The sequence below is a fragment of the Hippopotamus amphibius genome, chromosome 3 (genome assembly GCF_030028045.1).
Source record: "Hippopotamus amphibius kiboko isolate mHipAmp2 chromosome 3, mHipAmp2.hap2, whole genome shotgun sequence".
NCBI lineage: Eukaryota > Metazoa > Chordata > Mammalia > Artiodactyla > Hippopotamidae > Hippopotamus > Hippopotamus amphibius.
The window spans coordinates 53,869,183-53,897,161 of NC_080188.1; the positions used below are offsets into that span (position 1 = coordinate 53,869,183).

The 27,979-nt window shown below is 37.8% G+C and overlaps 3 protein-coding genes across 16 annotated transcripts in view; 1 reads left to right on the forward strand and 2 right to left on the reverse strand.

The window, feature by feature from the left end:
• Positions 1-4,112, reverse strand: part of HELQ (helicase, POLQ like) — a 52,082-nt gene extending 47,970 nt beyond the window's left edge. For 4 of the 6 annotated variants that reach the window (XR_009052871.1, XM_057729859.1, XM_057729860.1 and 1 more), the window contains exons 1-2: positions 3,783-4,090; positions 2,042-2,759 (exon numbers count right to left, since the gene is read on the reverse strand). Coding sequence is in view for 5 of the 6 variants with exons in the window: in XM_057729859.1 (XP_057585842.1) it covers positions 2,042-2,759; positions 3,783-3,965 (901 nt within the window). In the remaining variant the exon portion in view is untranslated. Of the gene's footprint in view, positions 1-2,041; positions 2,760-3,782 lie in introns of all 6 variants that reach the window. The other 2 variants (XM_057729857.1, XM_057729858.1) reach the window with 2 other exon arrangements.
• A 181-nt stretch (positions 4,113-4,293) lies between these two features.
• MRPS18C (mitochondrial ribosomal protein S18C) overlaps positions 4,294-27,979 on the forward strand; it is a 32,106-nt gene continuing 8,420 nt past the window's right edge. For 2 of the 9 annotated variants that reach the window (XR_009052872.1, XM_057729873.1), the window contains exons 1-4: positions 4,305-4,497; positions 5,264-5,316; positions 6,643-6,726; positions 8,366-8,425. Coding sequence is in view for 8 of the 9 variants with exons in the window: in XM_057729873.1 (XP_057585856.1) it covers positions 4,398-4,497; positions 5,264-5,316; positions 6,643-6,726; positions 8,366-8,422 (294 nt within the window). In the remaining variant the exon portion in view is untranslated. Of the gene's footprint in view, positions 4,498-5,263; positions 5,317-6,642; positions 6,727-7,773; positions 7,832-8,365; positions 8,426-8,509; positions 8,629-10,632; positions 10,763-27,979 lie in introns of those variants that run through there. The other 7 variants (XM_057729869.1, XM_057729870.1, XM_057729868.1 and 4 more) reach the window with 7 other exon arrangements.
• ABRAXAS1 (abraxas 1, BRCA1 A complex subunit) lies at positions 10,207-27,644 on the reverse strand. Its single transcript, XM_057729867.1, has 9 exons — positions 27,540-27,644; positions 25,449-25,539; positions 20,977-21,013; positions 18,163-18,229; positions 16,665-16,858; positions 15,789-15,908; positions 14,157-14,241; positions 11,305-11,416; positions 10,207-10,922 (listed from the first exon to the last, which is right to left on the reverse strand). The coding sequence occupies exons 1-9, from the start codon at positions 27,624-27,626 to the stop codon at positions 10,486-10,488; spliced, it is 1,230 nt and encodes a 409-aa protein (XP_057585850.1). The 5' UTR covers positions 27,627-27,644; the 3' UTR covers positions 10,207-10,485.

Consider the following 27,979-nt stretch of genomic DNA (forward strand, 5'->3'; position numbering starts at 1 on the left):
GCAGACTGCCAGGTCCCACCCCAAGGTTCTGATTCAGGAGTGCTGGGGTGGAGCCTGAGAGTGCCCACTTCAACAAATTTCCAGGTGATGCTGATGGTGCAGTTAGGGAACTGCACTTTGAGAAGCACTGCTTTAGCTCAGTGAAAAGCAGCACACATACTTATGCTTTAAACTGGTCATGTCATTAAGCCAGATTTACAAATAAAAAGAGATTTTAAAGTTATTTACTGAAGTTCTTGCTTAGAAGCAATCAATATAATTACCGATAGTCATTTCCAAAGTCTACTTTGGCATGTCGACACAGAACATAACTGGCAAAACAACTATTATTATTATTATTCCTTTTCAATAGATCAGGAACTAAGGTAAAACTTGTGTTTAAGTGACATGGCCAGAATTCATAACTAGGCTGACAAACCCCAGCAGTTGAGAACCTACCAGTGCTAGTTACATAAGAAAAAGAGGAGTTAGAGCCCTGTCCTCAGTACTCATCCTGGCAGGAGTTGCAGATTAAAACAAAAGAACAAGGTGCTAGGAGAAAAGCAGAGAGAAGAAAGTCAACATCTACTTCAAGGGCAATATAAACCTGTAGCTCTTAAAATGCAAACCGCACAATTTAGAATTTGTTAGACTCTTGCAGAGCCTTATATTGACTTTGTTTTCTGTAGTCCTATTTCTCCAACCTGTCTTCTCCTGAGATGAGAACCCACGTTTTCATGTAGTTCATAAGATACTTAGGAATTTCAGAAATAATTATGAAGTAATTTGATGATAGGCTACTCTTCAGCGATGGCAGCAAGTATCCCTTCTCTGTCTAAAATGACACATACGTGAACTATATGCAAGGACCCAGGATTTTTGAAAAATGTTAGAAATGAATTATTATTAACACTATTTCTTTGCACTTCAATCCTGTTAGCTGTCCTTAAAAATGTTTAGTTTTAACCAATGGTATTACAAATACTACTTTCTTTCACTCAAGATATAGGAGTAGTCAATGGAATTTCAGCAACTAAGTTTTGGTAGTAAAGGAAGAGCCAGCCAAGGAAGCATTAGCTAAGAAAACCGAGGAGCAGCCAGACAATCAGAGAAAAAAGCCAGGAGTGGAACATCAAAAAGTCAAGAAATCGGTGTTTCCGGAGTTCCCTAGTGGTCCGGCGGTAAAGAACCCACCTTGCAACTCAGGGGAGGTGGGTTCAATCCCTGGTCGGGCAACTTAGATCCCACATCCCCTGGCGCAACTAAGCCCATGAACCACAACTACTGAGCTCGCACACCTCAACTAGAGAGCCTGCATGCCACAAACTACAGAGCCCACTCTCCCTGGAGCCTGCACGCCACAACTAGAGAGAAGCCTGCATGCCAAAATGAAAGATCTGCATGATTCAGCGAAGATCCTGCATGCCACAACTAAGACCCGATGCAGCCGAGGGGGGGGGAGAAATCGGTGTTTCAAGAGGGCTTGGGTCTGGTCGGGGGCTTCTCTGGTGGTCCAGTGGTTGAGAATCCACCTTCCAATGTGGGGGACAGGGTTTAATCCCTGGTCAGGCAACTAAGCCCGTGTGCTGCAACTACTGAGACTGAGCACATGAGCCACAACTAGAGAGCCGACATGCTGCAATTAAGACCTGATACAGCCAAAACTTAAATAAATATTAAAAAAAAAAAAAGAAGGGTCTGGTCAATTTCATCAGGCAAGCAACCGTCAAAGGTAAGAACTAAAAGTAACAATGAGACACCTCCCCGCCCCCAGTCATTATATCTTAAGTGACAGCACAGAACCCAGAGTTGCAGTGGGCTGGGAATTATCCCAAGTGAGAATAGGGAGGCAGCAAGGATAACACATTAGAGACGTGTGACCATGAAGGGAAGAAAAGAAGTTCAATAGTAGCAGGATAGGGATGGAAGGCTCAGGGAGAATTTATGTTTTGATTTGTTTTAAGGTGAGAAATATGAGCATGGAAGCATCAGTCTTCTATGGATTTGCATCAATATTATGGCAATGATGGTAAATTGTTTTCATTCCAGCAAAAAACATTACCATATAATTTTTCAATTCCCTTGAACTGAACATAAAGGTCTCTCACTTTGCTGGGTAATGAATAAAAAGGACCAATGTCATCTGATGATGACTCAATTGTTTTCTTAGCAACATTAATTTCTTCAGATAAGAGAGTCTCTTTGAGCTGTTTAGTCCTAGAAAATATTGGTGTTTGGGCCTTGGCATTTCCAGTCATGGCACTTTTTAGATGATCTTTAAGACTTTTTCTTCTGTTCACACCTGAACTAGTTCTGACTTTAGAAGAGGATTTATCAGTTTGCTGGGGTTGCTCTATGCTATTAATGGGCAATTCCTGATTCACAGTCTCGTGAGAGGATGAGTTCCCATTCCTCTCTTCAGTAGATGGATCAACCAAATCATCTGAAGAGCTGTGTAAATTTTTAAAGAATAAAACTTGTGAAGAAGGTACACTGTACAAAATATCAGCTTCAGGTTCAATAGGGACATCTTCATGCCCGCTCTGGTTCTTTGTGTGCTCATCTATTTTTAATTCAGTACAGCCGCCTACAGTAGCAATGCTGAGTGTGTTGGGTGTAATGCTTTCTGAACAAAGATCCTCAGTGGCATGGTCTGTAGCATGTTTCCTATGTTCAGGAAGTTGCAAATATTTTTGTTCCAGGTCATCAACTTGAGCTAAAAAAGAGTTTTCAGCAAAGCTATCATGGTCACCAAACATGTCCTCTTCACTGTCAATATTCTGGAAAGAAAAAAAGATTTATGGTCAATTCTAGCTTCATTAAGAATAAAAGTTTCAGCAGAGGGGTCTATCAGGTATATAAGGTCACTTACGGATCACAGACCTAAATGTAAATCATCCTGTAAAATAGATACTATCATCCCATTTTACACATGAAGAAATGGAGGCCCAGAGAGGTTAAGTGACTGGCATAAACTGTACTCCTAGTGATGATGAGATTCTAATTCTTAAGCTACTACTAAATCCTTAAAATGGTAGCAAGACCAACAGCCATTCTACAGGGAGGGATATCATCTCACTAGAAGTTTCTGATAACGGCAGTACCGTCCCCTCCCTCCTCCCCCCACTCCAATCTGCAGAGACTGGCCTGTTGTAAAATCATGCTTGTACCACTGGACACTCCAAAGAGGCTGTTGTTAGAAATCTGGAATTGAAAGGCAGAGTCTGACCTGGGATGGTCTATAAACAGAGGAGATGTAATTAGGAGGTAGCAATATAGTGAAGTGATTATGAACACAAGACTTGGAGTAGAAAGTGTAGTTTATCTTCTCAGGGCCTGATTTCTGTTGTAAAATCTAGATAACGTGAACAGTTTAACAAAGTAACCAGCACATAACAGGTCTGCAGTAAATGGTAGATTTTTAGTATAAGGCGCAGCAGAAACTTGCAAGTCTAGGTTTGGGTCTTGGTCGTGCCACTCACTTGCTGCGTGTACAACCTGCATGTCTCGGGGTCTATGTTTCATGTCGCTATAAAATGGGGCACAGGTGAGGATTAACAGCGATAACAAAGACGAGGTAAGCACATGAAGGCTAGTAATTGGTCAATTGTTTGCACCTGAGAAGGGAACGGCCTGACATTGGAGTTTCAAGCTCCACGCCTTCTGCAGCTGGTCTCCACGCGTCTTTCAGGGAGCATGCGCAGTGGGAGACCTGGATTTAACGCAGCACCCGCCCACCGCCCCCCAAAGGTGGGAAATGGAACATGGAACTCAGGGGAAGGAGAGAGGTGACGGGGCTGTACCTCGACCGGCTGCACGTCCACAGTTTTCCGCCGCCGGCTCCCAGCCACCATCTCCTCGTCCTCCCCCTCATCGCTGGGCTTAAGCTCGGCCGCGGTGGGGGTGGCTACAACATTCTCTAGGCTAGGACGGTTCCTTTTGCGGACCAACACCCGCCGGCGGATGCGGGAGCCACCTTCATCCATGGCAGGGGTTGAGGTCCCTGCCCGTCGTTCCCCGTGACCCAGCCGTCAAACCCCAGTGGCGGGGTGAGTGCAGCAACAGGGGAAGGGTAGCAACAGGTGGAAACCGCGCTTGCTTCTCCATCCACCTTTGGGAAGGACCACAAACCACTAGTCTGGGCTTTGGGACCGGAAGCGGAGGCACAAGCGTAGGACCCCGCCCTCTCCTCGTCCAATCGTAAGTGTCCCCGGCTTGCGGCGCCGCAAGCGGGGGAGGAGGAGAACGGGACGGTGCTGCGCAGGCGCATTGAGAACCCCACGTGCTTCTTTTCTTGGGTTCCCAGCGTTCGCTTGCGGAACCTTTGAACCGAGTACTGGGGCCAACGGGGAAGCACACCGGAAGGGACTTGTCAGGACGATTTGGAAAGAGGAAAGGAAGAGGCGGAGCAATGAACCATGGCAGCTATGGTAGCTTTTTGTGGTGGTCTAGGGAGGAGAAAGTTGAAGCACTTCGTGACGGCTGCTGTCTGCCTCACAGATTCTGGAACTCATTCAGGTAAAGTCTCCATATTCTAGGCTCCTTTGTATCACTGCAGCCGTTAGCTTAGCCCTAATTCGGTCGGTGGAGTCGTCACTGTTAGCTGCAGGACTCCGATGTTTAGGCAGTTTTCTCCGAGATAAGTGGGACTCTCTAACGGCCTGTGACTAGTATTTTAAAGCACAAGAGAGAGAGCGTGAGATATTGTCTGTACTTTTTTTTTTTTTTAACGTACGAGGAGAGTGATGGGGTGATTCTCAAAAAAAGGCAGGGACTTGCCCAAGATCTTCGGGTAGACTTGGTAAGGAAGGAGCATTTTGAGTCACCTAGCAGCAAATTCCAGTGTCCGAGGGCCCAGACCAGGGCGAAATTGTGACGTGGGCCCTGGAATCCTATCATTTTTGCACTTTTATCTACTTTGTGCTTCTCTGTAAAGAGTCTTTTCATTTCCCTTTTGGTATGACAGTGCCTTTCAGTTTGCATTAAAATCTGTCTCTTACCCATGGAGAGAAGGGGAGATAAACTTCAGGAATAGGTGAGAGGTTGTACGTGTGGGGATATACATGCCCTTTTCCCAAAGCCCCAGAAAGCACATTTATCTAAGTCTAATTCTGCCTCAAATCTAAAGGCTTTTAACCTTCATTTAACCTTGTCGGTATAATGAATATAAAACCTTTCTTTTCTGTTGTGTTTCTTAATTCATCTTGCCTCCATAGAAGTAAAATCTTTCCTTAGCTGCTCAGCTAACAGAAATAATTATTCGTTGTTGTTTGTTTAATTTCAGTGCTGTGGAGAAGTTGTTCACAATATAAACAGGTAACCAGCAATGAGGACCTGGTAAGAATTTTTTCTTCCTTTTAATAAGGCATTTGCAAATACGACCAAGTTCTTATGTCTTAGCTATTTGAATACAGTTCAGCTGAAGGATGAAAACAATTGAGATGATAATCATTAGTCTGAGTTGGAAAATTATAATTTATTGATGAATAGTCACTTAAGTGAACTTTAAAGAGAATCTCGATTCCTAGCAAGAAACATGGCTTCTGTAACACCGTATTTTGCTTCCTAGATATGTGCTTTCTTGCTACATGCAAAGATAATTTGACAATAATCAGACCATATAAAGCACTTAGCACAATGTAGAGAAGGAACACAGTCATTACATGTGAGCTGAATGTAAATTGGATTAAGAACCTTTGAGGGGGAGAAAAAAAGAACATTTGAGGAGTTGGAAAAAAAAAAACAGAACAACACTTTGAGCGTCCATCTTGGTTATCTAATTCATTCCTTAGTGGAGAGAGTAAAGGAAATTACTAGAGCTCCTCTCAGGTCATTAAACCCCACTGAGACTCTAGTGAAAGCTATGGGCTCTCCTAGAAAAAGGCACACAGTGCCACTTATTTTAAGTTTTGCATACAACTACAGGGGTTCAAGGACTTCAAAGCCATTTCTAGATTAAGAATCTGTATACTGGAGACACCTAAACTGATTTTAGGAGGGAGGCCTTGTGATGGAAGCATTAGAGGCAGTAGTGACCAAAAACAAACCAAAAAGGCTAACACAAACTTACAAAACAGTGTGGGGCCATAAAATTGTAGTCAGAGAACCTGATAGTATTACAGTAAGCCATGGGGGCATTGGCTTCTTGTAACAAAAATAGTGGTTAAAACATCTAGAGAAATAAGGGGATGGCTTTAGGGATTATAATAATTTAAGAATTGCATATGATATCTGTTGTGCTGTAAGTTTTTCTTAATTTAAATCTGAGAATTTTTAGTCACCTACAATCTGGGCAAGCGTTTGAGGAGAGAATCACTTATCAAGGATTTGAATTTTTTTTCCTCCCATAAGACTTTTTCTCTAAAGATTGTATTTTATCCCAGAATCCTCTTCCAATGACTTAATCCCTCCTTAGCCAAACTTAAACAAGATACTTGTACAAAATATGTTTGAGTACACTGAAACCTTTAAAATGGTGAATCTTTTTCAGAAATATTTGATTTTTCTCTTACAAGCCAAATGTTGTATTTATTTTTTTTCACAGTAAGAAAGGTACAACTAATCCCTTGGAGAGATTTAAATGTGGTAACCTAAGATTTAAGTAGTTTTGATTCAAAGTTAACACAAACTATATTATCAGATTTTTTTTTTCCTTTATCCTAGCCTGTTCCAATGGAAAATCCTTATAAGGAGCCTCTGAAAAAATGTATCTTGTGTGGAAAACGTGTAGATTATAAGAATGTACAGGTGAGATCTGGTTTTACACTATGATACTTGATTTTGGGATTTTGCTTCTTTATTAATACTTACAATAGAGGAGCAAGTCAGTTTTTATAATAGGCTTTGTGTAGTTGTGACTTTTAGCAACTTCATAGTTTCAAATCTGGTTATACTTTTATGTATCAATATAAGGCTTCTGTTTTATTCAGATAAGAGCCCCTTGGCTGTCCTTCATTTACTGTTAATTCAGCTCAGTGTTCCTCTTTTTTCTTTGCCCAAAATGTCTTAACAGTAGCTCGCTGTAGCAGTGATTCTCAGTTGGCGGAGTTCAGTAGTTTGGTAAAAGATCCTGTGGTGAAGCTGACCTCTATACCTCACCACCATTATCACTCACTATTTCAAATATAATTTTGTCTTTTGTCAACACTCAGCAAATTAAAAGTGGCAAATTTGGGGGAGAGAATGGTTCTGGAGTTAAGTATATTGACAACAGTATCAAGTGATAGCTGCCTTGGTGGGAGAAGACCCAAGAGATTTTAAAATGCAACGTATTAGGATTATGCACAGCGCCTAGAATGATGCCTGGTACCTAAAAGTGCTAAAGAGTTTAAATTAATAAAACATAAATAACAGCAAATGGCCTGATGTACCTGCAAATATACCTGTACATCTTGAAGACCTCACTGTCGACTGATATTATGTGATAGCCTATCATGATAGATGAAATGTTTTGTACCTAGTTAAAAGCAACAGTATTTTAGAAAAGTTATCTGTGGAAAAGTCAAGAAAACAGCTTTAGCACTGAAAGAATATGCTTATTAATCTGTTGAATAGACTTTTTTGACACAGTGGATAAGAGATGTCAACTTTATAGTGATTAGTTATTTTAAAAGATGACCTAGTCATAGAAGGAACATAATTCAGTGTTTTTATTCATATTTTTGAAGTTTGTCTGAAATGTGTTAATAAATATAATTTGAAGGTATGGCATAAGGTTTGTTTTTTGAAATTCACACAAGATTGAATAAAAAATTAATATAAATTTTTTTCCTTCCCAAATATAACTCAAAACAGCTTTTATCCCAGTTTGTTTCTCCATTTACTGGATGCATTTATGGAAGGCACATAACAGGTATTTTGTTTTCTATTATAGCAACTTAAATGTAGATAAGACATATAAATCTGCTTATGTTATTTAAGGAAACTGGCAGATTTTCATATACTGCTACAAATTACTGTTACACCAGACACTATGGGTACTTTGAGAAAACCTGTCCTTGGGCCAAAGGGTAATTATTTTACATGTCTTCTTATACTCACTCAACTATAGGCTGACAACACATAGAAAACTTGGGCTTAAAAAAAATTGTTTTGCTGTTTGGGAGTATACTATAATCATCCCTAGGCTATTATTTGAACCAGGGGCCTATTGCCTATAGGCCAAATGGGATCTGCCACTTGTTTTTGTAAAGAGCTTAGTTTCCATAGTGTCTGAGCTACAACAGCAGAACTGAGTAATGACAACAGAGACTGTATGGCCCACAAAGCTTAAGATATTTACTGTTTGGCTCTTTACAGGTTTTCCAATCCTTCCATGACATAGACAATGGTTATGCATTCTGAAAACTGACATTTTTTATGAATAAGAAAGCATTTTCTTTTATAGGTCTCTGTGGGAAGAAACAAAAAGAAATCACAAAAGCAATTAAGAGAGCTCAAATAATGGGTAAGAGCATCTGAAAACCTGAATTATGCTAACCAAAATTTTACTCATTACCTTTTGTGAAGAACTTTCACTGTCTCTTTACAGGGTTTATGCCAGTCACATACAAGGACCCAGCATATCTCAAAGACCCTAAAGTCTGTAACATCAAATACAGGGAGTAAATTATATAAAGTTACCAATCAATAAATTTATTTTACAATAAATGGTTGTATGTTGGTAATACTGGCTTAAACTGTAAGATTTAATAACCTTTGAGTAGAAAACTAATAGGCTAAATCTTAAACTATAAAGTATTAAGCTTTTAATTCTTAATAATTTGAAGTTATATGAGGAAAAAGTGTTTCAGGAGTGACTTCAGCTCTGTATCAGTGAATCACATTATTTAAAATGTTGATACTTGTTACACATGAATTAAAAAAAAAAGGCACTGAGCTATTTCTGGCCCCCAAATAGCTGACACAGCATACCACTGATAATGAGATGTTAAACATGGAAGGGATAACTTATATGGGAATTTTACTTTAGGCCCAGATTCTTTGTTGTAAATAGGATTGTAGGGATATGGGTGCAGGAAAGTGGAATGCTGACATAATGTACAAATCCCACATGACAGGGTGTGGATTTGAAATTGCTAAGGAAGATTGTCTAACAAGTCAATAATTATGCCTGGCTAGGACTGTGAGTCTTCCCTCTGTAGAGATGTTACATGGGGATTATCAGTGGTGCTATCTGTAATAGGACCTAATATTTACTCCTGGACTAGTCTATCATGAACTTGTAGTGTCCTATAAATAAACCGATCCATAGGCTATCTGTTGTATCATATTTCTCTTACTCCAGTGATTGCCAAAAGATGGAGAATAACAGAAAAAATGTCCTACAAGGATTCATTTCCTCCTTTTCATTGAACACCCTGAAAGTTGGGACATCAAACTTAATTATTTTAAAATTAGGGTTCAGACTGAACCCCATTTCCTTGCCTGCCCTGTGCTTCTTATGTAACTAGTAAAGCAATCCCAACAGCAACTCATTATTTGCACAAATCATCCCTGGTATTATGTGGGCTTCATAAGCACCCCATGGTAACTAATGCATGTTAACACATAGATAAAAAATGATAGTTTTTAATAGCAGCTATGGATTTGCTCTACTATTTAGGAAGTAACAGATAGAAGAGCAGTGGTCAATGTGTGGGTTTAGCATTTCACCCAGTGAGTAAAACATGAAGGCTTCATGTGATGTGTATGCTTCATGGGAAATTCTGTTATAGAAAAGACAAATAGAAAAAACAAAACAGTAAAAGCTCTCTTAACCAGCCTCCACTTAACCAACTCACTAGATTAAACAGGGGCTTTACATCTTCTTAAAAATCACATGACTCTTAACCTGTTGAGTTCTATATCACCAAGAGTCAGCTATTTTGTTCCCAGACCTGTGTCAGCTGTATTTTTGTATTGATGAATATGAGCATTAAAAAGAAAGTTACTGTAGCAATGAAAACCAAGTACATGCTTTGAGAAGATTTGATAAAGATAACTAGCTTTAAAAAAAAATAGTTGTCAAATTAGGTGTGGTTAGAACAATTAAATAAGATTGGGAATGGGAAATGAAAACCTAGTAGCATTTTGTACTTAGGTTGCTTTGCAAATTTCTTTAAAGAAACTAAAATTGGGAATTATACAGGGTAAGTAATGGGTTTGATTTACATAGGAACTCTAATACATTTGTAAAAAAGTCCCTGGCCCTACAACAAAAGTTAGACAAATGAATATACACTTCTGTTTTATGTTAAAATGAAATCTCTGTAATAGACACCGTACATGTATGTATATATGTATCATCTGAGTCCCACTTAACTGACCAACTGCTGATCCCAAACATGCTGCATTACCTGGCTTCTGTACTCGCATTCTGAACTGACTCAGTTTAAAGTACTTTATAAAATAAATGCACTAGAATGTACCTATGTGTTACTGTAAAAAGCTGAACATAGTAAAAACAATACATATGTTTGGCTTTACCCTTCAGCTGGTCAAAAATCTCCTTTTGGCCTAAAAGAATCAAAAGGTAGGAGACTGTGGGTATTCACCAGAACCCTTCATTTTCTCAATCTCTTCATCTGTTTCTGGGCTGCTCACTGTGGATGCTTTTTCTTGGTTACTACTATCAGTATCTGTTTTAGATGGTTTGTTCTGTATCTCTAACAGCCGTGACTTCTTGAATTGCCATCCATCATCTGTATCTGAAGCTTTACGCTTAATCATTTGCAGCGCACTACCAGCTGGACTACCTTCTGGAATGTCAGTGTATTCCACCATCAGGGTCAGGTTGTCTGCCACATTGAGATGGTGGGTGGTATTACAACTACTTTTAGAAATATGCCTATTCTTCAAGGAGATAACACATGAATGAAGAAATTCACAGTCTGGAAAAAAAGTCCGTAAAGCTTGACAAAGAAAAATGTTCTCCTGAGGGTCTTTCTGGACATTCTTCTCTCCTAAACAAACAAACAAACAGTTCAACATATAGTATTTATACTACAAAGCTTTTATAGTTATCTATTTGTTAGTAAAGTCAAAGAGACTTTAAAGAATAATATATCAAATTATCTAAATTAAGAAAAGTGATCATCAATTTATATGCCACAATATCCTAAGAGAAAATTTTAAAGTTGTTATATTTTTTAATGTCAAGATAGTATAGCTACAGTAGTACCATGTTCTTTGTTCAGTGGGATTTAAAACTATTAATAAAACAGTTATTTTTAATTCTGAGGTGAACAAATTGATCAGTTAGTGCAACCAGTGCATCCATAATCCCAACAGTGAGAATTTTTCTTCAAAGCACAGAGAATAGTGATATGTGAACGTTTTACTTACGTGTTGCTTGAATCTGTGCTTGTTTTTTTTTAATTTCTTGTTTTAATCTGTTTACATCCATTAGTAGTTTCTCTACTGCTCTCTCGCTTTGTTCTACTTTTTTGCATATACTCTGGAAAATAAAATAATTTAAAGCCCCAAATTGTGTACTACTGTCTAGGTTCACAAATAATATAAAATTCTTCATGGTATATAGTATCAAATATTTTCTTTTATAAAAATTTTGTTTTGCTATTTTCTGGAGGAAATCAACAACAAGCATTTCTATGGTGTTTTATAGGTTATAAAATGCTTTCCAGATGTATTAACTTTCCATTTACACAAATCTTTATCATTCAAGTTATTACCTAGATAATACACAGAAATAAAAAATATTTAACTTACTGTGAAACAAAAAATACTATGCTATTTTGAGATGCGTAGTTACTGCAAACATTTAACATTAAGAAATTGCCAATAAAAAAGAAAAGTGACTTTGTTTCACTATTACAAAAGAAAACTACTGAAAATTTTAATTCCTGTAAAACTGTTGGGTTGGTCAAGAAGTTACTTTGGTTTTAAGTAAAAATAAAGGACGATATTTTTCACTTTCACAAAGAACTTTATTGAATGTGTTCAATAACCAAACAAACTTTCTGGCCAACCCAGTACTTAAAAGCAGAATGGCCTTATGCATCATCAGTTTTTAAGTATTAATACCCTTTGACTCAGTGACTTTATTTTGGGAATGTATCTTAAATAAATAACAAAAATTATTATATAAGATGATGTTTCTTAGAATAGTATCAAATCAAAAGTAACTTATTTCCCATTATAGCGTAATGGGTTGTTAGAGCCAGTCTCAGTGGATGCTTTATGGCACGTCTGCCCAGCCTATTTCTCATGAACTTGTCCATCCTGCCGTAAGAGCTCACCAGTAACCAACCTTCACCTGAGCTGACCCAAGCAGAGATATTACAATAGCCAATTGGCAAATCCTAATCCCTTGAATAAGACGAGATCTAAATGCAGAAGCTATAGGCTAGCTGCTCTTTGGTCAGCCAGTGGGTGAATAAACAGCCAGGTCTGTAGATACTGTGAAGGAAACCAATGTGCACACACAAAAGTTTGTTTTTTTGGCCACACCAGCAGCTTGTGGGATCTCAGTTCCCTAACCAGGGAGAGAACTCAGGCCACGATAGTGAAAGTGCCAATTTTAACCACCAGACCACCAGGGAACTCCTGGGAGAGCAAGTTCCAATGGCATTCAAGCTCTTGGTTGTAATTCCTTCCTAGAGCTCAGTGGCCTTCTGCCTGCAGTCCTCTCACATACCTCTACATTCCCTAATTTAGCCCAAGTTGGTACACTTTTTTAACGTTAAGAGTTTTAATATACTGCCCTAAGAAATATACTGCTATTAAAAAAAACTAAAATATAGAAAATGTTTAATGATATGTCAAATAAAAATTATGACAAAGTTCTATGTCCCCATCACTGTCAACAATGTAAAAGCATGTGTGTATACATTAGGGGAAAACTAGAGAAAATGGCAAAGTGAAAACAAGTTACAATGGTAGGATTCTGGATGTTTTTGGATTTTCTAAAATTCCTGTATTATCATATTAAAAAATAATGTGCAATATTATTACTGTGTAAATGTATTAACCCCATTGCTCTTAGTGTGCTCTATTGATGAGTATGGTGGCCATGCAATATACTACTCAGATCTCCATTTGCAGGAAGCAGAGTTGACAGACAGCTCCAGCTGCCATCTTTTTGGGTCCACCACTGTGTGTTTAGGTCATGCTTCCTCTAGGCTGCTCTTAACCACTGACTGAGCACAGTGGGAATACTAGTATAGGTCTACTCCTATAGGATGCCTTTGCTGAAAGACTCCCCATCAGCCTGGCTGAAATTTTTCTGGCCTTGCAGTCTAAAGCTCTTCCTACCCAATCATCCTCCTTTCCATCTGCTTCTTCAGGTGTCAGACCTGCACTGCAAGTCTCCCCGCCACTCTTGCTCCCTCCCCTTTATTCTTCACAGGCCTAACAAACCTCTTGCATGTCTAATACCATCTTGATATCTATTTCTCAAGGGACCCGAATGGACACAATGAGGCAGAACTTAGTACTGTGGTAGACTGTTTTGTTCCCAAATACTTGCTCCCTTTTTTACCCTGTAAAAGGGTTATATATCCCTGCCTATTGCCATGACATCCTCTGGGCAATGAAATGTCAGTGGAAGTGACATGCCAGCTCTGAGCAGAAGTTCTAAAAGCTGTTGTGAATTTCCACCAGCTTTCTTGCTCTTTTCCCTTTATCATGAGAAGAGCGTGTCCCACATAAGAGCTGGCTCCTAGAGGAGGATGACATTTAGAAGAGGAGCAGAGCTGCAGCCAAGATATAATGTGAGTGAGACAAAACTTTTGCTTTTGTAGGCCACTGAGGTGGAGGTCTTTGTTACTGAAGCTAAACTAATACAAATTTACGTCTAATCAACTGTCAGGTTATCCCTAAACATATATTCATTCATTGATCAATGTGATATGAACTCTACAGTCTGATCTTTTTTTTTTTAAACTCTTTATTGGAATATATTTGCTTTATACTCTTGTACCTGTCTCTGAGGTACACCAAAGTGAATCAGCTGCATCTACACATATATCCCCATATCCCTTCCCTCCCGCGACTCCCCCCCGCCCCTCCCCGTCCTGGCCCTCCAAGGCATCTCCCATGCAGTTGATCTCCTTTTGTTATACAGCAACTTCCCACTAGCTATCTGTTTTACAGCTGGTAGTGTAAATATGTCTATGCTACTTTCTCACCTCATCCCAACTTCCCCTTTGCCCCTCTTTAAATATTTGTTAACTTACCTTTAATTCCTTTTGTAAAGAAGCATACATTTCATTTATCTTATGTACATCCTTTAAAGATCCATCATCTTGAAAAAATTCAGAGCTGTAAAAAATTACCATTTCCTCAGGCAAATGTACAGAATTCATTTTAATGATACAATGAAAAATTTATTTGTAGTTGAGGAACAACAGAAGATTCTTTTTATTGGCTTTGTAGGGACCATAATTTTTTCAACCTTGTATACAGCAAAACCAACCAGAAAACCTAGTTCATCTGTCTTCACCTCAGCAAATATTTTAGCCTCGTAAGTACTATTTCTAGGACTCAAAAAAGAGGTTAAGTGAAAACAGATAAAGGCTAAAGGGGGGGGGGGGGTGGTTCTTTCTTGGCAACAGGATCAGTCAGTTATTTTAGTGAGTTTAAGTCATCATTGATTGAAATAGGCAACATTATTTTACATACCATGAAGAAAAAGAAAAACAGTTCTAAGGCATGTTTTGTAAAAATCCTAATTTGAGATAAATGTAAAACTGTGCATCTTAGAATCAATGAAATGTGGTATTCAGTTTCTATAAGACACTGTTAAGCACTGTGGGAACACAAAAATAAAGTCTAGTCCATGGCGGGGAATGATCTGGGAGATTAGGATACCAAATTGTACACTCTATGTGCAGTTTATTGTATGTTAACTGTATCTCAATAAAGTTCTAAAAAAACATAAAATTAAAAAAATTAAATTAAAAAAAAGTCTAGTCCATTATTCTCATAAAGTTTGCACTTAGCAAGTATCCTGTAGTACCAGTGTTGTTATTTCTGACATTAATTACTTCCTTATTGCCCACAAAAAAGTTATAGCTCAGCAGTCTACAGTGTGAGTGCGTCTCGGCTAAAGCCTCATTTTCTGTCTTTATTTAATATCCAATCTAATTTCTTACCTTAATCTGAACTGCTGCCTTAGAAATTATTACTTTGAGGCTAGCTCCTTATTCTTAGAATAAACATGTTAAAATATGTAGGCTATATGGGGATATGTGTATAAATACAGCTGATTGACTTTGGTGTACCTCAAAAACTGGTACAGGAGTGTAAAGAAATTATATTCCAATAAAAAAAAATGTAGGCTATACAACAACACCCTTCTCTTTTGTATTTTATAAATGGACAGGTGCTAGAAGGAAATACAGAGAAAGTAAAAGTCTGGTTTATTTGAGTAATGTGGTCATTAGTCAGTTTTCCTTTCATTTTTAGTCTCATGTAATAAAAAACATTAACTTCAAAAAATAAATAGGGGACTTCCAAAACCATTGGCAGTGGTTAAGAATCTGCCTGCCAGTGCAGGGACATGGGTTCAATCCTTGGTCCAAGAAGTCCCCACATGCTGCGGAGCAACTAAGCCTGTGTGCCACAACTTCTGAGCCTGTACTCTAGAGCCCACAAACCACAACTATTGAGCCTACGTGCCACAACTACTGAAGGTCGTATACCTAGAGCTCGTGCTCTGCAGTAAAGAGTAGCCCCCGCTTGTCAAAACGACAGAAAGCCCTCGCACAGCAATTAAGACCCAATGCAGCCAATAAATAAATTAATTGATGAATTTTAAAAAATGAATACGAGTTAAGTTTAGTGGGGAAGCAGTTGAGGAATCTCACCTGTGTGTTTTTACTGCTCGACTAAAACCAGCGGACATACAGGAATCAGATACAGTTTTATAACCCAGTTGTTCAGACATGCCCAGATTGGCCACCACCAAAGGTATCCTATGAAAAAGTCTGAAGAAATAGAATTTTTAAAAATAAATTTAAAATAAAGTGAAAGATTAGCATCTAATTAGTGCAGACTACTTCTCCCCTACAAGATTAAAGAACAAAAACCCCATTCCTTACTGCTTATCCATGACAAAATTTACTGACTTGAGGCAAACAGCTTTTAAAAATTGTGAAATGTGCATAGTATAATTGTGTGGAAAAATACTTTAATGGCTGTTTTAACTGATCACCTCATGTAAAAATAAGGCAGTATTGTTGCGATTCATCCTATCTTCCACAAATGATAAAATTACTCTTTGTTGGTACTCTTTTAACTTCATTCTCATACTCCATGAAAATGTTATCTATGTAACCTGTGGGGAGTCCTATTAACTCATTTTGGTGGATCATCAAGAACCACCCTGCTTCCTGGCAGAGGTTAGAAAAAAGCTGCCCAGGTACGCAGGTTTGAATTCTACAGTATATTCCTTAGCAACCGATATCTAAAACATGCATATTTTTTTACACCTTATGGTAAATAAGAGCAAATCCTCAGTGCCAGAAACACAAGTCATCATTGCATACTGGGCTTCTAATTTCCTTATTGGATCTTCATTTTCCCATATAAAGAACTGATGGTAAAACAGGCTAAGCAGGATTACTGTGACAATCTAACATAACGATATACAAAAATAGCTGTTTAGCCATAAAAAGTACAATAAAAATATTGAGTACATTTTTCTATTAGCTGAAAATAGCCAGTGACTGGCCAACATTTACCCTTTCTGAGGTTTATATAAGGCATGCTCCAACCGATGAGTAGAACAGCTTTCTGTTATTATACTCGGTGTTAATAACAGAAAAACAAGTTCCCGGCTTGAAAGATGCTGCTGTAAGTTTTTGTGAAGCAGTCTCTCTCTAAATGTCATGATCTGGTCTGAATGACGTCGGAATTTATACCAACCAACCACATCCTGAAAGAAAATATAGAAAATGTCAAGTGTATACCTTAATGGTTACAATAATTATGTGTCTTACTGTCATAACCAAGCAATAAAGCTGGCAACCTTAAAAATGGCTTCTTTAATATTTAGCAGGATTTGGGGCTTCTATAAACAAAACATACACTTAAGAATACACTTTACCTTTTATAAAGTATGCAAACTGACTTGCAGTTAAATTACTTTCCATTCAGTTACAGGGCTACAATTTTACTCAGTATAGATTAAAGAAAAAAATATTTTAACTTCTAATTTCTGTTATGGCATTTACTATCTTAACATTTTAATCTTTTGTCAAAATTTAAATGAAGAAAATGTCAATGAAAACTAGTTAACTTTCTGTATGGATACTTGGTTTGCTAAGTAAGTAAACTGAACCCAATGACTTTTAATTGAAATTTATATGGGAATGTTATCACGTACCCCAGAGAGTTGGTGGCAAGATTAAGATCATATGAAAATAAACTATAACATGCTAAACAAATGTGTTGTTAATATTACTAAACCTTCTTTTTTAAACTGGCAAAATAAATCTCATTTACTGAAAACTTAGTACTAATTGTAACAGAAACAACCACTTTGTTTAGAGATCTCTAACAGTTCCAGCAACTTTTATATCTGCATATTTAAATTGAGGAAATTAAAATTACTTCTCTTCAAGACAAAAACATTTTTACAGGTACATTTTAAAATACCCAAATAAAATTGGAGGAAAAGCCCAAATATTGTCAACAAAGGATGTTTTTTAAGAGAAACTTCTTTTTACTAAATCCACTTTTATTCTCAACTAAGAGATCAAAAAGCTTTAAGAGAAGAAAAGTACCAAGAAAAAATGTATTTGGAAAAAAAAATCTATTTTGATCATTTATCAAGTTTTAATTGAATACCAAATTAGATGGATCCAAATTAGGTGCTGTATAGGAAATCATCCCTGCACTAGAAAAAATAGTAACTGTAGCTATGTAAAATAATAGCAATGAATTAAGTCCTAAAGTAAGTGGTACTGGGAAGGGTTATGGTGAGAAGGTAGAAGATGACAAGATCAATATAAATCAGAATAGTCAAGAGGGTGAGAACAAGATGAAGATTTTTAATGACTAGCATTGCTTTCAGGAAAACCCCTTTGAATCTCTGGAAAGAACAAGCCTTTCCTCACCTGCTTTACACGGGACACTGAAGACAAATGCTGCTTAAAAGTTCTGTCAAAGTATTACACATTTTTAGGAGCTGAAAATAATACATATAATACAAAAAAAGAAAGGTAAATCAGGGAATACCTTTTTGACGCTTGATAATATTTTCTTCAGTGCTTGCTCATGTACTTCACCAGAAGAATTATAAAAGCTGTAAAAGCCAAAATTAAAGGCATTTCAAATAAGCTAAAACTATGAATGATTTTATTAGCATCTCTAAATGTAGTTACACTGAGCCCAACTACCCAACTAAAATCCATATACTTAACTTGCCTTTTAGATGAAATTCTAAAATAGGAGAGAAGGATCTCAAACTAACAGACTTAAAGAGGTAGAAATATATAGTCCATAAGCAATGAAAAAGGAAAAGGAGTGGAGGAACTTCAAAGGATAAGTTTGGGTACCACTTTTTTTTTTTAACCTAAAATAAAAAAAACTATCCATTAAATACAGGTATGTGTAAGTTCACATAGCTAGTTCACAATTTACTTATTAAAACTTTTTTTTTACAATGATACATACAAAATGTGTAATGTAATGAAGCACAATAACAAAAAGACAATTTATTCATTGCTAATTCCAAAAGCTATTCTTAAATTAAGAGAAATGCTTTAGGAGCTGGTTGTTTTTTGGGGGTTTTTTGAGGGGGATGGGGCTAGAAGATAGGTATTGGTTTAGTTTAGTTACCTCTGTTCTGTGGTTGGAATGTCCAAGATGTAGGGAGTATTGAAAAATAATTCTAAGAGATTCTAAAGCATTTACTCTCAGTTTTCTTCCCCCTCCTGGGACTGCAAATAATATTTTCCTCTTTTTAACATTCATCAAGATCAACAATATTCTTTTCTATGATGAAATATCCATTATGCAAAATCTTTGACAAATACTATTCATTGTAATAGGCTTTTACTGTTAATTCTAATCTACACACTGAAAAAATTTAGATACATAAAACTGAAAAAAATATATCCTAATAGGCAATACATTTTTTCTTTTTAACTTACAAAATAGACAAAACAAAGTGTTCCCCCTACCAAAGGGGGATAATTCAACTCATCGAACAGATCCTTCCATCTTACCTATTTATTCCAACATGAAAAATCTAAATACAAAAGTTTATCTGTGTTTCTCTAGCATGGCCACTTCTGAGCTTCTCAAACTGGGGCATAAGGCAATACACCAGGGTGTATAAGAAACAATAGGATAAATGTACATTTTCTGTGCAAGCACTGATTTTTATGTGAAGTTTCTGGAAAGGAAGGTTTTTTTTTTTTTTTTTTTGTAGAAATAGATATACTGTGCAGTAGAATTCATGTTAAATTGCATACTTTTTTTTAAGCAACTTTAAGTTTTAGGCTTCAATGGGCTGTTTTCCAGATTCCCCCCAGATTTCTGAGGTAAGGGAATCAGTGTATTTCAGTGGATAACTTTGAAAACAATGTATCAGAGCAGCCTTGACAAACTTTTTCTGTAAAGGGCCAGAGAGCAAATATCTTTGGCTTTGCCAGACAGTCTGTTACATATTCCTCCACTGTTCTTTTTTTTTTTTAACTCTTAAAAAATATATTAACTATTCATAGAGGGTCACATAAAAACAGGCCATGGGGCTGTACTTTGCTACCCTGTGTATTAGAAACATAAAACTGGGTATTAAAGCTTATCCAGCTCAGACCCCATGAAGTACAGTATCAGAAGACTCTGTCTTTAACAAGTTCACCTATGTCATTTAAACAAGAAAGAAGCAGCATAGTATGCTGTTGGATTAGAACTCAAGAAATCTGGATTCTTCTAGTTTTGCCCTACCACTAACCAGTTCTTCCCCTCGTCCCTCAATTTTGTAAAGCTACAAGGCTGAGGCGTGGGTTTCTCTGGATCAGATGGCTCCCTCAGCTCTAAGACTCTATTAAGTTGGTCTAATTATTTTAGGTAGTCTCTAGAAGGTATTGAATCACTTTTTTTTTTTTTACTTTCCCTCCTTAATCCATTGCTGGCCTAGAGTCCCTCAAGAAAGTACTTTTTATGAGTCTCCACCAAGAATCCCTCATTCAACAGATGTTTTTTATACCCACTGTCTATCAGGCAATATAGAAGTTGTGCCTTTTTCTGGTACAGTAGTTTAAGACCACACTAAGCCTTCTGTCACGCCTGCCAATGGTGTTTCTCACCTTAACACTATGCTCCACTGCAACTCTTATACAACCGTAGAAATGGTACACACAGTGTGACTGTAAGACAGTAATGCTGATTTTTCATGTATGGTTTATATAAATTATAGAAGTATTTCACCAAAACTACACCATTTTGTTTATGCTTACAGTTGTTTGCTTTATGAAAGATCACTGATGTGTACTTTTCTGTGCAAACACCTCAAAAGTTTTTAACTATATTATAGCCTATCGGGGCTAATACTACTACTACTACTATCTGTAGGACTAAGAGTGCAAGTTTCTACCCTGAAAAAGCAACAGGAAGCAGATTAGATAAAGAACTTAATCAGTTAATAGACAAAAGATAACATTAAAAAATATAAGTGAGGAAACAGATGATAAACTGGAATAAAAAGATAGAAAAAAGGGCTGTTGTTGATGTATAAGAACGTGTCGCTGAGTTTATAATATGTGATGAGGTGACTGGGTGGGAGAAGGAAAAGCAATCCTCAAGGTAAACTGGTACCTGGGAGAGGCAGTGAAGACCAGCTAAAGAAAGCAGATAAATACAGAGAAAGAACTATTAGACAGGGTTGAAATGAACAGGTGAATTTTCAGGCATTTAAAAAAAGTTTTTTCATTTTAATCTGTACCACCAGGTATAACTTATAACTAAGATACTTTGTTAGTTTCAAAAATCCACTTGCAGAGAATAATTTTCACAATGGATCATTTACTTGCTCTTACTACTCACCTAAAAAGCTGATAGCAAGGAATATACTTCTGAATGTCTGGAAAAAAAGAATTTTTAGTTACGATTACATTAATTATCATTTGAATAACACACATGGAGCACTTTGTGCCAGGATAGACTTTACCATTATCTCATTTACTCCTCACAAGAAACCTATATGACAGATGTTATCATTCCTTCCATTTTACAGGTGAGGTAATAGGCAGAGAGGTTAAGTGGCTCACCCAAGCCAGTGGTGAAGCCAAAATTCAAACCCAGAGCCTCACTCGTAACTATTGACAGAATGCTGTACGCCTTCTAAATAGGTTTAATAATGGCCACACAAAACATAAAGTCACAGTTGCTATAGTCATTGAGTTCTGAAATGATTATTCTCTAATTTTACCCTACTGATTAAAAAATAGCTGCTAAAGGAATTATCTTTTGTTATTCCAACTGGTTGTTTCATAAAGGATTTGTCAGTGTTAATTGTAGACTAAAGAAAAAAAGTCCAACATCTCTTAAGAGGTGAGTTATTCTCCTGTCAATAGAAATACTACATCTAAATACATCTAAATTCTGGTAGCTGCACATGCTGTGCAAACAGATTAAATTCTGTCATGAGACATCATTACGAATCATGTAATTATCAAGAGGAATATGATGTTTCTTCTATCATTTCAAACTTTTAGATCTCTCAAGATTCAGCAGAGACACACATATGATCACACAGAAAGTCATCAAAACAATACAAGTTCTTCTAGGCATCCCATCTTTATGTGTCCCTTGTGTCAAGAATCATATTTTGTCAGATAGCATTTACAGGATCCATGTAACAGTAATCGCCTATTTCAGACAGTTCCTGTGACTGTGATGTGTCTCTTCCTTGGGGAGATCTACCCAGACTACTAGAAATTTCATTTGTCACCTAAATCAAAGACATCAGTTTGATTATGGAGGATTTGTGAATCTTTATCTAGATGAGGAAACCCAATATCAAAATGCTGTTGAAAAAAAAAGAAAAAAAAAATGCTGTTGAAGAATCTTTTCAAGTAAACATCCAAAGGCTGTAGACATCTTTGCATCTTTGTACCTGGAAAGGCCATCTTTAAGGAGAAAACTACATGAAGTCACCATTTTAATAACTTGATATGTATAAAGTTATTGATATTATACTATTATAAAAGTAATTCAGTCTATTAAAAAAATTGGAAGTGGTCATCCTCTTTAGATATTTTTCTTCTAGCAAATATATGTTACCCTCAGATAAATCCCTCTGTCTGAAAAAACACTGAACAGAAACAGTCTTTAACTGATAACTGTCCAAACATACTCTGGTATAGATAAGGCAAAGTATAAAAATGATGAAAATCTCATTAACCAAAGCCATGTAGTAATTTGTAGATCTTGCTACTTGTTTTAAAGTAAGCCAACATTTTAAAATAATTTAAAAAAAATAAAATAAAATAAAATAAAATAATTTAAGCAAATACTTAAGTGCAACTACAGCACTTGCCAGATATCTTGAAGCTTAGCACTGCTCCTAGCATTATGGAGTTGCTCAATAAATGGTTGCTTAATTAAACTCCTAAAATATGTTAGATACTTTGGGCAGCACGCCAATTATGATTAGGGAAAAAAGACTTCCTAAGGGCTTTCTTTTAAAGCTCATCCTGAGCAGAAAGAAAAACATTAATAAAATAAAATTACAAAGAGTATAAACATGTAACACATGACAAAAGGCCAATTTCCTGAAGTCATGATATGGCATTACAAATCAATAAGAAAAAGCAAAATACCCCAGCAGAAATACAATCAAAGCATGGAACAGCTCTGTTCTTTTCAAATAAAAAGGTCTCCCCAAAAGTCAAACACAAAACCAATCTCATTTGTAATTAAAAATGCAAATCAGGGACTTCCTAGGTGGCCCAGTGGTTAAGAATTCACCTGCCAATCCAGGGGACACGGGTTCAATCCCTGCTCCAGGAAGATGCTGTGGAGCAACTAAACCCATGCGTCACGACTACTGAGCCTGTGCTCTAGAGCCCGTGAGCCACAACGGCTGAAGCCCACGCGCTTAGAGCCTGTGCTCCATAACAAGCGAAGTCATGGCAACGAGGAGCCCTCGCACCACAATGAAGAGTAGCCCCTGCTGGCCGCAACTAGAGAAAGCCCGTGTGCAGCAACAAAGACCCAATGCAGCCAATAAATAAATAAATAAATAAATTTATTTTTAAAATGCAAACTGGAAAGGGGGAGGGGCAAGATGGGGCAGGGAATTAAAATGTAGAAACTACTATATATAAAATAAATAAGCTACAAGGATATATTGTACAGCACAGGGAATATAGTCAATATTTTATAACTTTAAATAAAGTATAATCTATAAAAATATTGAATTACCATGTTGTATACTTGAAACTAATAGAATACTGTAAATCAACTACACTTCAAAAAAAAAGAAATGCAAATTAAAATGGTTTTTTTTTTCCCTTGTCAAATTGGCAAAGATTAAAAGATTTGATAATACCTAATGATGACAAGGCTAGGGGGACCCTGGCACTTTCATATATTGTGGAGGAGTCTAAGATGACATGACTCTTCCAAAAGGCAATGGTCTACCTCTAGGAATTTTGCTTTCAGATATACTTAAAGGCACAAAGATATATGCACCATAAAATGTTCATTGTTACACTGTTTTGTATTAATAAAAAAACAGAAAGTCTTTCATAGCTGGTTAAATAAGGTACAGTCATACAATGGGCATTTGAAGACATCAGAAAGAATGACAAACTATACACATTCATACTACTCTGCACTAATGACATCTTGGAGATATTTATCCATGTATATAGTATGACCCCATTTATAAAAATAAAAACACACATACATGTGTGTATTATGTGTAGTGTTAATGAGTGAAAAAAATACTCATGAAACCAATAGTCATGGCCATAGAGGTGACTTTAAATGAGAGAGTTTAAATTTATATGTTTACATATACTACATTTACATACATAAGTATATAAATTTATATACATACATAAATTTACATATATACTTCCATATTTACCTTTTTAAAGTGGCGAACAAAAAGTACAGTATGAGTATAAACTGATATAATCTTTCTGGAAAGCAATTTGCTACTACAGATCAAGAACCTTAAAAATGTTCATAGCCTTTGACACTGTAACACCATTCCCTGGAATCTACCTATAATAGGTACAGAAAAATATTTATGTACCAAGATGTTTCCTATAGTATAAGCTATGATAATGAAAAACTGAAAACAACTCTAATTATAATTTACTTAAAGGAGAACTGAAATCACATATAGTCGTTAAGAGTAAGGCCACAGAGAATATAACAGTTATAAAAAATAATAGATTATTTACTACGAGAAAATGGTCTTGACGCCAAATTTTTTATAAAGTATACCACCAATTTTGTATGCTTAGAAAAAAAGTGCATACATTAGGGAATCAGAAAACTCCGTGTGTATTTTACAGCTCCATTTCCCTTTTTTCCTGAAAGAACAGCTGCCACCAGCTAAAGCTGCTTCACCACCCACTCCTCAAATCCTCTGGAGTCTGGCCTTTTCCTCATTACACTTCTGAAATTATGTAAGGTTTCCAATTATTTAATCACTGACTTTTTCCAGTTCTTGTCTTCCAACTTTTCTGCAGCATTTTCATTTTTGTCTGACCTGTTTTATCTTTTTTCTTGGTCTTGCTTATCGGTTCCTCCTTTTGCTGAACCATCTTCCTGCCACTTAAATATACACAGGAGCTACATTTCATCCTTGTTTCCCCACAGTAATCTTAATCCGCTTCCTATGTCTCTTATTGTTTCTTGCTTTAAACTAGGGTATAGCCATAACTTTAACTGAGATACAAGTGCAATACAGTCTTTTAAAATTTGCTTTTAAAAATTCATATCTATTTCTGTTTTTGTTGTTGTTTTGTTTTGTTTTTTACTTTTTGGCCACATCATACATCATGCAGGATCTTAGTTCTCTGAGCAGGGATCAAACCTGTACCCCCTGCAGTGTAAGTGTGGAGTCTTAACCACTGGACTGCCAGAGAAGTCCCAATATCTATTTCTTAACAATTTAAAAAGTAATTTATGGGACTTCCCTGGTGGCACAATGGTTCAGAATCCGCGCACTGATGCAGGGGACATGGGTTTGACCCCTGGTCTGGAAAGATGCCACATGCCATGGAGCAACTAAGCCCGTGCGCCACAACTACTGAAGCCCGCATGCCTAGAGCCCATGCTCTGCAACAAGAGAAGCTACCACAATGAGGAGCCCACACACCAACCACAACAAAGAGTAGCCCTGCTCTCCACAACTAGAGAAGGCCCTCTCGCAGTAAGACCCAAGCAGCCAAAAATAAAAAAATAAAAAATAATATTTTTTTAAAAAAGTAATTTATACTGATCCCTTTCAGCATAAACGATCAAAACAGGAGACACAGAAATAAGTGACTCACCAGTTGTATAAATAACTTCAACATCATCCATTTGGGAATCAGTTATGCTGTTCTTTGCTTCACCTTTCACTTCCCCAAGGAGAAAACCTTCCTATGAGAATAAAAATAAGCAGTATATGGAATACACTGATAGAATTACCAATTTCCGTTACTTAACTAACCAGTATTTCCCAAGAATTTTACAGGGACAAGTGTGTGCCACCAGCTGGAGCACACACAAAAGAAAGACCGGGTGCGTTCCAGTTTACCTGGGAAACATAACCAGTTCAAAAAACAGAAGAAGAGACTGTACATACCACTGCGACTTCAGCACTCTTGGAAGTATAAAAGGCTTAAAATCAGAAATGAGAACACAAAGTTCAAGGGAGGAGGAGCAGAGCAGTTAGCCTTAGAATAGAAGCCTCCCATGTGTAAGGAAACCATAGGTAGATACGAATAGCACCAATAATGGGCCATCCTGAATGACTGGCCAAGCACTCCGGATTAATGGCACATGCTTCTGGGAGTCAGTGGAGGCTTCTGAGCTATGAAATGACACAGGATGGGCTTTCAGATTAAAAATGTGCACAATATTAAAGATTTCAAATTCAATAATAAAGTCTGCTTTACAAAAGAGCTGTGAGCCCTGGTTCTTTTTAAAATGCAGGCATTTTGCCACAACAGCAGTGATTTCTTTGAATTTCAGAGAATTCAATTATTTCTCTTGGCACATTTAGAGACCCAATGTGCTGGATGATGAATTTTTAATGTTCTTTATAATTAGTTAAAAATGCTTAAAAAATTTTTTTTTCATTAAAAGAACACAAAAGCAATGCTTCCACAATGTGAGTCTTTCCTGGAATCAAAGGGGAACAATCCAGAACTCCACACTGTAGTGTTCCAGACAAACCCCTGGAAAAGAGACAAAGCAAGTACAACTATCTAGAAAATCACCTTTTAAAGATTTTAGGAGAAAGATCTAAGAAACAAAGACCTAACACTATGGTACTCTGAAAGCACTAATCCTCTAAGCTACAGAGGACTTTGCCAATCTGTTTATACTTACACTAAAATATTCCAAAACAATTTCCACAGCCACACACATTTTAAATCGTCATACATTTGCTCTTTGCAAGGTGTTAATCTACAAAGGTATTTAAAATTGCATACATGAAAGATACCAATTCCAACCTTATTAGGACTGCACCAAAAAACTATTCTGGATAAGGCAAACCTTTATCATAAAATGAAGGGCACAAAATTTAGCAGAAATCACTAGACTTTGTTCAACATGATATTCGCTAAACTGTATTAGCAAGTTACTAAGCACTTACTCTAGGGCACTACTACTCAGGCTCAAAATTCTACAGTGTTTTTTAATTTCATAAAAATAAAAGTTTTAAAAATAGGCACTGTACTTTAAAAACTACTTAACTTCACCTAGACGTTGTGAAGCTAGGCAAAAGTGTGAAATAAGCATTTAAGTATCTACCATTTGAAGATAAACTTAAATGTTTAAACCTAGCCGAAAGCATCCGACAAGGAACTAGCTCAGAATTTACAACTTAATAAATTTGATACCAATGCAAACAAAAGTCAGATATCCAATATATGAAATTAATCTTTTTCGTCTACCAAGATTGCCCCCCAAACCCTTCCATTTCAACAGACGTGCACAGTAGCTGCTCTGCAGGGGAAAATCGAGTTGTCTGCCAAAACCACTGTCGGCAGACGGGAGAAAGTTAACCGGCAACCTTCCCAGCTGTAGTGGAGAGCGCTCTGTGAGCCTCCTATGCCTTCAGAGCCAAGTTTAACCAGAAAGGGCGACTGCTGAAAGAGGAGTGGGGCGTGCGGGACACTCCGGGCGGGCGCGGGAATAAACGCGGGTTGAGAGAGGGAGGGCTGATCCTGGAAAAGGCTCAGCACCCGGAGGCACCTCCGGGACCGCCCGGGAGCGGGAGAAGGCAGCCTTGACGGCAGACAGCCGGCGAGGCGGCGTCGGGAGCCCGCGGGCGGGGCCGGGGCAGCGGCGGCCGGGAGGGGGCCCACGCGCGCGCGCGCGGGTCCTTTCCCGAAGCCACGCTAGATCCCGCCCCGGCCCGCGCGGCTCACCGTGTCCGAGTCGGTGTTGAGGTGCTGGAAGGCGAGCGCGCCCAGCACAAAGCCAGAGAGGACCGCCGAACTGCTCTCGCCCTCCATGCTTCCGGCGTCGGGGAGGGGGCGGGGCGCGCCGGGCCGAATCCTGGGCGGAGCGGCGGAGAGGCGGGACCGAACGAGGAGGCGGGGTCTGCGCCGGCGCACTGGCCGCGGCGCCGTCCACCGAGGGGCGGGAGGGAAAGTCGCGGGCGCCCTCTGGTGGGAGGGCGCGGCGAGGCGGCTGTGGCGAGCGCTCGGCGTCCGTCCGTCTCGGTGTTGGACACCTCTGCAGAGCGCCACGGACAGCGCTTCGGTGGCTTCCTGCTGCTGATGGACCCAGGCATATATACAAAGCTGTAATAAATGGACGCTTCTGACAGAATAGCAGCATTGACTAGGGACATAATATCACAAAG